The sequence below is a fragment of the Montipora foliosa genome, chromosome 2 (genome assembly GCF_036669935.1).
Source record: "Montipora foliosa isolate CH-2021 chromosome 2, ASM3666993v2, whole genome shotgun sequence".
In the NCBI taxonomy this organism is placed as follows: Eukaryota; Metazoa; Cnidaria; class Anthozoa; order Scleractinia; family Acroporidae; genus Montipora; species Montipora foliosa.
The window spans coordinates 4,021,863-4,033,903 of NC_090870.1; the positions used below are offsets into that span (position 1 = coordinate 4,021,863).

The window sequence follows — 12,041 nt, forward strand, 5'->3', positions numbered from 1 at the left end:
GATGGGAGGTCTTGGCAGATTTCCCTGGAAACAAACCAATGTTAGAGGGGTTCACAGTCTAAATAAAAACACTTTGATGGATAGGTAAAGAGTACAATGTACAAAGTAGGGAGGGAGTAGCGGGAAAGGCTGAGGGGATGAGATGCAAGACAGTGTGGTTGACCTTTTGGGGAAAGCAGCAAAGCTTACACATGTACGCATTGCGTACCTATTTTTTTTATATTTGTTAGTCCGCTTACCACTTTCCGTCAATAAAAATATAAGCCTTAAAGCGTTCGACAACAAAACATAGGGCGTTTGAGGTGTTTTTTTTATTTCCATGGTGACTTATTGTGTCACACCAATCAGTGCATCTTCAGAAGTAATTTTCCATAACAAAGCCTTTTACCATTTGCATACTGGGAAGAAAGAAAGAGAAATAGTTCCAATGAGACTGTCACAAAAGTAAGCAAATGGACATGGAAAAAATAACGTCTTACCATGTGAAGGCAGCTGCCAAAAAGTAGTATCAAACAAGTCACTGTACATTTCCCACTACTGACTAGGGTGCAATGAGGCCTTCAATACAGTGTAGTTTCCACTTTCCACCCTCTCCCCTCTTACCTACATATAAGATGCTACCATTGCAAGACTATGGACAAAAGTTGGAGAAACAAATTATTGCCAGTAGCAGTTTTAAGTAAGAAATGCAATCATTCAGAGTCGTCTCAGGAATTTTGCCACTGGTTTTAACTTGCATGAGAATCTTTAGCTTCAAGTAATTTCCCTAACTGACTTACTTGGAGTATGAGCTAGACTCAAGGTGACCATTAGAAAATGTGAAGTAACTTCTCTATATTTTCAACCAGAAAAGTTCAACTTTCTTTCTTTTAATCACACCCCACAAGTCTTCACAATGCTTAAGTTAGATAGATACCGGTACACTTGGTGAAAAACCATAATAAGTCCAATAATATTATTTGCCTCATTACATATTGGGGCTTTATTGCATGTCATTGAAGACTATTTATATGTAATATCAGAGCTCTCAAGTCTTAAGTTTTTAAAGCATGAGATGCTTGCTGGAGATTGCATCAGGCACAAGTGTCCTGTGTTTCTTGTGCCGGAGGCACCAAACATTTCTCGGGGGCTCCAGGGGCATGCTCCCCCAGATTTTTTTTTGAAATTTGCACTTCTCAGATCACTGGAAATTCACCGCCGAGTCCGCCATTTTGTTTCTTTCATGCTGCTTGCTAAGAGAGCCCATGTTATTATGGTCAGCCTGAGCTAACATATCGGCCTATAATTCATATATGAACGGGTGAAAGTCCTGAAGAAACAAGAAAATTGGTCACACACAAACAGATTGAACATTGGCCGAAGTTCACTGCCAGTGAAGGAACGAATTCGAAATTCATGAGCACTTCTGAAAGCTTAAAAGGTAGTTACCTTCGAGAAAAGTGCCAATGAGTGAGAAATGCTCGTGTCGGCGTGAGAGCATGAGATTACATCAAAATGAGTGAGATTCAAACTCAATATGTGAGACTTGAGAGCTCTGTAATATTATCCAAGGTACAAATTAATGTATGTGAATATGAAATTAATGCTTTCCACAGACTTGACATTTAGGTCCAATGCAGTATTTAACTTGAACTGCCCCTGACCTCTTCTGACCACCACATATTCTGCATTTTCTCCTTTTTCGGCTTGGCACAAGAAATGTAAATATTAAAGTTAACAAAGTTAGAAAAAAGCTGTTTCATGCCCAGCTAATAGGTGGCATAGGTCTTTCCCTAGGATAGTCATTGAACCATGCCAGTTTTGAAATAGTGATACACTAATATTATCGGTAGCAATCTCTTTAATTCTAAAGGCTGTAGCTGACAAATATTGCTCTCCTAAATAGAGAGATATTTACTCAACTTAAAGTAGATTAAATGTTAATTGAATCAACTTCTTTCTTTTGTTTTAAATAAACAAAAGACATGGCCACTCAGATCACTTGTGCTTTCTATGTTGATACTGAATTTAAAAAAAATACAATTGTACATACATACTTATCCTTAATCTTATCTTCTTCAGAATTCTCAATTCGATTTTAAATAATTATTGTTCTTGTCTTAGAATAACAATGTTGTTCCTTCATTTAGATGTCTGAATAAACAATAATAAAAAACAAAACACCTACTACAAAACTATTAATGTTTATAATTAGTGATAATTATTTTTAACTCATTAAATTGCAAAAGATCAAATGAATATACATATATCATTAAACTGTCCCTGGGAAGATTTGACGTACATAATTATTTAATAAACAATATTTAACAACAAGTAGCATGAGAAGGATTACAACAAATAATCAGTGTTCTTATTATTCAGCATAACATTGAAATACTACTACTACTACTACTACTACTACTACTAATAATAATAATAATATAAAATTATCCCTTGGGTAATTGTCATAACAAAATTAGAGATTTTTTCAGTTTGTTTCATTGTCAGATGGACAAAAACATTGACAATATCAACTGGTTTTCATGCATTCCCTTGATAATGAATTATTCCTGTGTGGTGAAGAAGTACAAACAAAACCTTGATGGAGTATGATGTGTTCCTCAATCCCATTGACAAATAAAATCGTCTGGCATAAGACAAAGTAAAATCTGTAAGTGCCACATTAGGGGAGAAAAGGTTAATTGGCCATACCTATAAAAATGATCTAAAAATTTATAGTTCCTGAAGAAATCCCTTTGTAAGTTCACACACTGCCACATCAACAGGTGTCTCTCCTGCTTCATTTTTAATATTGAAGTTTGCACCATTTTGATGAAACCAGTCAAAATAAATCTTTCCTCCATTCTCTTTAAAATCCTTCGGCACCACAGCCAGGTGTGAGTCAACAGTAGCAAGAACATGGAGGGCAGAATTTCCTGCTTTGTTGCAGAAATTTATGTCAACCCCGCACTGCAACAACAGTTGAAGAACTTTCAAGTTTGGCACATGAAAAATACTGTTCATAGACACCTTATTGTGAACTTCTAAGATTGAATCCCAAACAGCAAGATGAAGCATGTCTGATCCCTCTGAATTGCTTAAGTTGAGATCAACAATTGATTTGATCATTTCAAACCTTCTCTTTGCCTCGTGGTCGTTGTGGATCTTAACATTGCTTAAGATGCAAATAAAATAAAAGGCTTTTAGCATGTCTCTATCAAAAGACCACTCAAACTCCTGCAGCTCGAAATGAGATCCATACAGCTTTTCCTTTTTCACTTGAAGATGAGCTAGCCAAGCAATCAAAAACTCTTGTGCTACTTCAAGGTCAGCAATCATCAGTTCAGCTTCATTTTCAATCATGTAAGCAGCAAGCTCAATGAAGCGTCTTAAGATATCTCTACTCTGTGGAGAAGATACCAATTTAAATGACAATGCATGGGAATAGAAATGAATAGCTGATTTGAAATCGCCTCCATGGGCCAACAACACTGCTTCATTGATTAGCGGCTGAAGAATTTCAGCTGATTGAAGAGTGCCAAGAACTCTATCACGGATTATGAACCCTTCCATCATAATAGCTTCTTCATTATTATTAGTGCTTAAAGCTTCAACTTCTTCTATGCTCTGGCTTTCCATCTGATTGTTATATATTTCTAAACGAGACTTTACTCCTGACTTGATGATGCTATTTGGAGGGTTGAAACGCTCTTTCATTGCCTGCAACATGAGCTGGTAACCATGTTGGATATCTGAATTGTCAGTTTCATCATCATACTCTTCAAATCCCTCGCTGAAGTACTCAATGCTTTCTGTGTTGATGCTTGTGACATGTGAGGCTCCAAGTAGTTCCAATGCATGGACCTTCTGTTCTCTGCTGCAACCAGGCAGTGAAAGAACATAATCTACCACTTCGTCTTGGCATCTACAGCAAGCTCTGTCCAAAGGGGTCAGCCCGTCTGCATCAACAGGATTAACATGAGCTCCATTTTCAATCAACACCTTAACTGTTTCTAAACACCCCATCTCTGCTGCCAAGTGCAAAGCAGTGGTGCCATGCACATTTTGAACACTTGGATCTGCACCATTCTCAAGCAGGTAAATAACAAGGGATGGGTCCTTAAACCCTGATAGAGATGCAGCAATCAGGGGGGTGTTGCCGTCTCGACCACATTCTGTGACATTTGCTCCATTCTCAACCAGGACCTTAACAAGTTCAAGCTGAATTGGAATGTCAGGTCTGCCGAGCAGTACTTGACGTGATCTGTTTGAATTAAAATACTGACATGCCATGAACAGTGGGCTAGATCCTCCCTTGGATTTGTGATTAATGTTGGCTCCATGGCTTATTAGCAGTTTCACAATGTCAATTTTAGCCCATGCTGCAGCACACCACAAGGCACTGACCCCTTCGCCAACCTCATAGCCGAAGCCACTTGGCATGACACTTGTCTCTGCGTTAACACCCACCAACACTGTCTTCTGCTGCTCAACGTCAACCAGATGCTCCTCAATCATGCTTCTGACAAGATTCACGTGACCACACACAACAGCCAAAAGGAAGAGGCTAAATTCTTCTCCTTTGTGTGGATAGCCAAGTTTGGTCTTCAGAAGTTGCTTTCGTTCATCAAAACTCAGGCTATGCTTTTCAAACAATGGAGTCAGTGGTTGCCCCGCGATCACGGCGTCGATTGCTTCGCGTTCCAGCTGAGTTCGCTGACTTTTGTAGTCAAAGGTCTTGATGTGATTAGAGTACTCAAGACTTATCATTTTCGCACGGTGTGGCAGAGTTAAGCTAGAGTCGTACGTACGAAACAAACTACCTCCACGTAGCCAATATTCTCATTGCAATGCAAATCTGCCAATGCCAATATTTCATTTACAATGCAAATCAATAAGATCAGTCGATATGCTTCACAATGCATGTCATGCGACTTCGGGCAATTTAATTCCCTACTCCTCCCCCAGCAAAAAACTGTAAATTGGTACTACGTACTTGGTATCCACGCCTCAATTTTTGTTGTTCTCTGCATCCTCGTGGTATTTTACCCATTCACTGGTTTTTGCGTGGTGAAAAATCGCTTCTTTGAGCTGGGAGAAGCTGCAGAGAATATGACAATATTCTGAAGAACGAAACCATGCACTTTGAAATGTGGTAGAGGTACGCTTACTCGATAAGGTTGATTGAAGAAAATATCGAAATAGCAAAGGAACTTGTTTTCGTATTTACAAAGAGCGCAATCTTATTTAAGACTTACCATTGACTTAACGTTCGTTGTATATCTATTGTCCCTTGAATTTTACAACATTTTATCAACATTAATATCAACATAAAATTTATATTGCCGTGAGGAAAACCTTTGTCTGATTTGTGCGAAAATTGACTGATCTTTCCGGAGTGTTGTTGAATATCTTTGGCAGCTATCATTTCGAAATTTCCGTTTCATTTACTACAATTTTCTAGTTCTAATGTATGCACCAGCATATCCAAAGCTGATCATACTACATTAATACTTGATACTGGGACGGGGGTATGCCCTGCATACGAGCAGATCTACAGTGGATATAAAAGCAATAGACCTTTTTCGCTTGTGCATTTTGTTTTCCCAATACAGGTCATGTGATAATACTCAGGAGGTTTGGTCCTTTGTTTTGTTCATTAAAACATATTCATACTTACATGCACTCTTTTTAATGAACAAAACAAAGGACCAAACCTCCTGAGTATTATCACATGATCTGTATTGGGAAAACAAAATGTACAAGCAAGAAAAGTCTATTGGATAACCACACAAAGCTTACGTTACAGTGCTTCACATTAATTTTGTTACAGCCTTCAGCTTTCAATCGCGTTATTCCTGAAGCTTTCAAATTTCCATGTGTAAAGAATATTGGCATAAATAGTGCTTTTCCGGAAACAGAACTTTGTTGGAACGAAACATAAAAGATGTTTAGCTTAGCATTTATGTTTATGTTACAGTTACGTATAGTACTGAGTCTATTTTGCAAATTTTGCTGTCGAAAATGAGATGAAGAAGATAGCCAAGATTTCCCTGCTAAAAGCCGTAACAAACAATTATCAACAATTAATTTTCTCAGACTTTTCTCTGTGCATTGTAATACAGAGAGTTGCGGTTAGGGCCACATTCAACTTGTTAAAACAAGTCCAATGTGGTTCAGCCTTGTCTGTGTACTCTTATTGACAATGGTATTTGTCATCACAGTGGTCAACATGTTGTGTGCCACGTGAGTACACAACATTATTATTTCAGAGCATGACCAGGATTATGACACAAAGAAAGAGCAAGCATTTTCTATAACTTTCTCGCAATCTGATTGGTTTATTTCCCAAAATGAGCATTTGTCATTGGCTATTACAATTGTCTGACACATCGACGCAAGCAGCGTTGTCTAGACTTGTATTGAAGACATAAGATTAGCCAATCAGATTGCAAGATTGTGGTAAAAAGAGCAATTCATGCAGAACTTTATGATCTCATGTACTAGAATTACAGTAGTTTCACCACATAGCAAGTTAGCCCCCTCGAAGTTCACCCCACATATAACTGAGTCTGCCCTCTAGTTACCCAATTTTGCCACCAAAATGGATAGAATTTGCCCCAGGCCTTGCGCATGGTATTGGTTGTCAAACGTTAATTACTGACAATACCTCACTTTAATTTATAGCTGCCATTTCTTTGTTACAAAGTATTTATCTGGAATAATACCGAAAGCAGCTGAGTGAAGTCGAGATTGAGGTTGTGATAGTTGCTATTAAAGTGGATAAACTCGAATGGCACGCTTTTCACCTTTTATACACAGTGATGGATCAAAAAGTTCATGTTGACCACCTTTTCATTGGTTAAATTTTTGGTGATAAAATTTAAGCTTACTAATTTAAAGCAATTTAAAGCTTATTTAAGCGATAATTATTATTGAATTATGAAGCAATTTCAAGCCCTGCAGTATAGTACATGTACTTAATGAAAGAGTTAGCAATTCATAGAATGAAGTTCTTACGGCTGTAAATGTAAACAATGATAATGTTTGTATGATCCTAGTGGATAGTGGTCGTTAACTTTTAACCCCCCATTTCTCTATCAAATTGTAGCATGGCTCAAAATAATATGCAGGTTATCACATTGCGTTCTTGTCAAACTTTAATTTTTGTGCTTTCAGATGATGCATCAAGATTATGGTTGACCGTGAGAAGCCCCAGCGCGTTGGCGACTACTTTGTTGTCGCTGGCCTGGGAAATGGCAACTCCAATGATGCTATCCAATTTGATGAAGACAGAAATCTTTCGGAACCGATAACTGATGTAACTGTGATATTTAAAAGTTTGGGAGAAAAACCTCCCAAAGGATACACGTGCATTGAGGAAACACCAGCAGGCTTCCCTGCTAATCTTAACCATGGCTCCATTCGACAGCCATCTTGCTTTCTGTGCATTCGTCGAGGAACAGACAAGCCACCTCTCACTGACATTGGGTAGGAAAAAATAACACAATTTTTTACTTGCTGGTTGCTCGCTATAAAGAAAATAAATCGGAATCCTCATCCATTCCTGTAATTACAATTCTTTTTAGAGTTGATTGGCTCACAGGTCACTCTAGAATTTCTGGTAATTTAACCTCCATGATGACTCACTCTTATGAAACACCACACATAACATCAGCTTTTGAAATTTCTGTACAGTAACCAGTTAACCTATGGTATCAGTTTTAGGGGTGGGGGGAGGGTGGGACTTAACTACAGAAAGACTGTGTTGCTAAGGAAGCTTTTTAGTCAAGAGCCCTTGACTAAGGGCTACCAAAAGGTTGCATGGATTGTTCTTTGATGTAACTTTTTCAATGGGAATCTGATGTCACTTCAATCAGGAGGCACATGTGCAACTAGTCCCAGTCCTCTGCAGTGTGTGTCAGTGAAAAACATGTAAAAACTTTCAGGAAACAAAAGGAAGAGGTGGTTTTTTTTGTAAACTGTAGCATGGAATTATTTTCTATTTGGACAAAAAATAGAACTGATATTTTGAAAAGTGTTTTACTTCAGTTTTCAGAAGAAAGAGATCAAGATTTTGAAATTTGTGAAATTAAACAACAGGATGTCTCTTCTGAAGTATGAGTCACTGCAATTGATGTAAAATGTAATTTTACCTAACAAATAAATGCAAATGAGGGGAAACTGGTAAATAATTATAGTGAAAGAGCTCCTGGAGGGGGGACTGGAAACTAGACGTTTCAAAGGCCTTTTTCTCAAAAACTAGCCGTATGCACCCACCTTAAAATTTCAGGATTTTCTTAACAAGTGAAAATAATCATGTATAGAAATAAATAGTTAAATCTGTCAGACAGGTGTTTTGCAAGTGGCAAAAATGTTGATTTTCGCCTATTTTGATAATAACTGAAAAACTGTCTAATCTTTTTAAAAAATTGTTGATGGTTTAATCTTCATATTGTTTACTAATTCCCAAAATTTTAACCCTGGTCGTATGCTAAGTTGTAAGAAAAAGTCCTTTGAAATGTCTAGTTTCCAGTCCCCCTCCAGGAGCTTGGTCACTATAATTACAGTAGCATTTTCCCCTGATTTACATAAATTACATTTTACGTCAACTGCAGTGACTAACACTTCAAAAAGAGACATCCTGTTGCTTTAACCCTTTCACTCCCAAGAGTGACACTTATAGATTTTACTCTGTCTAACGCCAGACGATTTTACTCGTCAATGGGGAACCCCACAGGACAGGCCTTCTGATATTACGCGATGGTGCGATTTCGCACAATCGACCTCAAATCGCATCCGATCGCACAATTCACGCAAAATCGCATAATTCACAAAAGGACGCACAAAATTCATAAAATGAAACATAAATCAACACGTTTCTCAGAAATTCCTGCATAAATACGCCATTTTTAAGATGATTTATCTTGGAAAAAGGCTAAAAAACCTGTCACCTTCCATTTCGTAAATATTCGAAGTTCAAGGCTTTATTTTTCATGTCGGGGACCTGGTACGAGTCTCCTTCTATTGGTGCAACACAAACACGCACTTATATACACATCACTGAAATGACACAGTTGCCTTCTCTTAGAGAAGAGATTTGTGAAAAATAAGCGAAGTTGTAAGTTTTTCGGCAAAATTTAGTTTCTTTCGTTGAAAACTGATAAAATCTTACTCATGGATAAGTTTGTTGTGCTTCCGCCCAATCTAACAGCTCACGATCGAGCAAGAAAGTACCTCACAGGTACGCTCCACGTGGACGATGGACTGATGTTTTTCTCGTCGTGCAATATTAGGGCCTTTTATACGAGAGAAAATAAGCCGCGGCTTACTCTGGCCACGGTGTACAAAATACGCAAAAGGAACTATTTACACGAATATATATTCCCAGGTGAACGTAGATTTTGTACCATTTATACGGGGTGAACATTCGAGTCTTCTGTAAGCCGCGGCCAGAGAAAGCCGCGGCTTATTTTCTCTCGTATAAATGGGGGTATGACCCTATTGTGATTGACCATCTTCGTAAGTTCGTGGTTGACAAGCACCTTGATCATTCATTTGGCATGTTAGCTGTGTCCTTTCAACTTTTAACGTGGTGCACCGGTAGTGCAGAAGCCCTCATTTTTTCTATTTATCCCAACTAATGTCGATCGAGATACATAATTACTGTTCCTTTGTGTTCAAAATGTCTTTAGGGCAGCAAAAAAGTGTTTTTCTTAACCTGAAACCTTATAAAACAAGCTTAAAATTGCTGAGAAAAAAATCGCATAATTTACATTATTTATCGCATAATTGGCCTTTCTAATCGCACAATCTGCCCTGAAAAAATCGCATAATTTGCATTTTTTAATCGCACCCTATCAGAAGGCCTGACAGGAGTGAAAGGGGTAATTTGACAGATTTCAAAATCTTGACATTTTTATTTGGAAAACTGCAGTTGGCCACCTTAATCACTCACTGAAAAACTTTCCCATCAACCCATTCACCCCTAAACCGGCCTAAACCGGCCATACTTATTATTTTGCTTTTTAACACCAGACGATTTTACTCATCAATGGGAAACCCCTAGAGCCAATGGGTTAATCACTCACTGAAAATGTCCCATTAAAGGGACTCGAAAAATGATTATTTGAAGGGGTCCATAGCAGCAGTTTGGAAGTTAATAAGAGCCACCTCCCCTTAACGATTCCTTCCCAAATGATACCATTTCTTTGGTTATTATCACCTATTATTTCATTAAAAAAATTCCTGGCTTCTGACTGAGAGGAGGTTGTTTTCATGAACAGATACTCATACTATAGAAATACACTACATGTACAAGTAACATTTACTGTCTTAGCCAACACTGTTCTTTCGACTTTGGGTCTTTTTGAGATGGAGGTTTGTACATGTATACAGTATGAACGTGCATTAGCTACCCTTATCCTCCTTAATTCATTTGGCTTTTTTTTTCATTTTGCATTTTGTCCAGGGTCCTTTATGAGGGCAAGGAGAGACTGATGGCAGGATGTGACATTGTTCTTTACACAGCAACAGGAAAAGAAGCCAATGTCAATAACAGTGGTGGTAGCAGGACATTTATTACTTATAGGCGAGCTTCACAAAAGATGGCCCATTCATCTCTGGCAGTCACTGAGATTTGTGTTATTATCACAAGCAAGGTATAGATAACAATAATTATCGATCATTCTTCATTTTTATTATTAATTATCAATAATTATCGACCATTCATTCATTCATTCATGCTTGGAGAAGAAAATGTTGATCTTTGAATGAACAGCATAGTATACTAACTAGCCAAGACAACATTCCTTAGGGCAAATTCTACCTCTCCTGTCTTGTGGGACTAGGAGCTCTCATTCTACCTCTCTCTCTCACTTCTTTTGTGTATTATTTTCTGATACACCAAGTTAAAGCTGTTGTTTAACAGCTCAGTGTTCAAAAATAATATGATGTAATGTATCCTCAGCCATCCCATGTGATCATTATAAGGTCTCTAAAATCACACTGTTACTCCTACCCTGATTTTAAGACCATCCTCATTGCTTTTAGTCCGTTCCTCTACATGCAACTTCTACATGTAGATACAAACAAGCATGACAGTTCTGGTAAAACCCCTCTTGACACAGCAATTCTTTCTAAACAATACAGTGATTTTCTAGTAGACATGCTTCTTGGATGACTTGTGTCTTTCTTACAATAATTATGAATTTTGCTGTAACCTTCTGCCGGCTGAGAGTATACAATGTAGTTGTTTGGCACCACACATGATTGCAAGTGACGAGGTAATGTGGATCTGGAGGCTTATTACCTTCTGCTTGTTTTCAGAGTGAAAAACCACCTCATGCATTTTGTTTAATTGACAAGAATCTTAATAAAGGAATGGTAGGTACCTGTATCACTGTTCCTGCAATGTAACAATTTTCTCCCACTTTATTGGTTAGAAAAACTTGTCTTCAGGAATCTGGTACAGTGCTGGAAACAATAATATTTTCCTTGCTTCACATGTTTCAGGTCCTGACCTGATTGGAATTTGATTGATCATTAATAAAATTATTAGCTGAATAAATTGTCTTTTCATCTTTCAGTGTGAGGATTCAATCTTTGGGGATATTTTTTATTTATATTTTTTAGTAGAGCTCTGCGTGCCAAAAGTATGTGTGCAGAGCACCATGGGAAAAAAAGTTAACGCATCTGTGCAAGATAATTTGGTTTTGGTTACCATATGACCACCCATATGTCCACCCCTCTATGAATGCCAATGTTAATTAACCCATTCACCCCTAAACCGACCTAAACCAGCCATACCTAGTATTTTGCTCTCTCTAACGCCAGACATCAGTGGAGAACCCCCAGGAGTCAATGGGTTAATGGCATATTAAACTCTGTTGCAACCCATGTTTTTTGGCGGGAACATCTTTGATATTGGACAGTCATGTTATGATTAATTGACACCCGTCAATACAATGTATCTGCTGACCATTATCATGTGACCATATCGTTGGCTCAAATTTAAAGGTCACTGCTATTTTTTTAAGATGACCGCTCACCGGGTACTGGTT

General features: G+C 37.9%; 2 protein-coding genes across 2 annotated transcripts in view; one reads left to right on the top strand and one right to left on the bottom strand.

Moving 5' to 3' along the window:
- Positions 1–853: 853 nt before the first annotated feature.
- LOC137992133 (protein fem-1 homolog B-like) lies at positions 854–4,936 on the bottom strand. The gene has a single exon (XM_068837267.1). The coding sequence runs from the start codon at positions 4,747–4,749 to the stop codon at positions 2,713–2,715; it is 2,037 nt and encodes a 678-aa protein (XP_068693368.1). The 5' UTR covers positions 4,750–4,936; the 3' UTR covers positions 854–2,712.
- A 49-nt stretch (positions 4,937–4,985) lies between these two features.
- Positions 4,986–12,041, top strand: part of LOC137992131 (C-myc promoter-binding protein-like) — a 40,739-nt gene continuing 33,683 nt past the window's right edge. The window contains exons 1-4 of the mRNA XM_068837265.1: positions 4,986–5,140; positions 7,159–7,470; positions 10,451–10,640; positions 11,308–11,364. Of these exons, the coding sequence (XP_068693366.1) occupies positions 7,175–7,470; positions 10,451–10,640; positions 11,308–11,364 (543 nt within the window). The 5' untranslated portion in view covers positions 4,986–5,140; positions 7,159–7,174. The remainder of the gene's footprint in view (positions 5,141–7,158; positions 7,471–10,450; positions 10,641–11,307; positions 11,365–12,041) is intronic.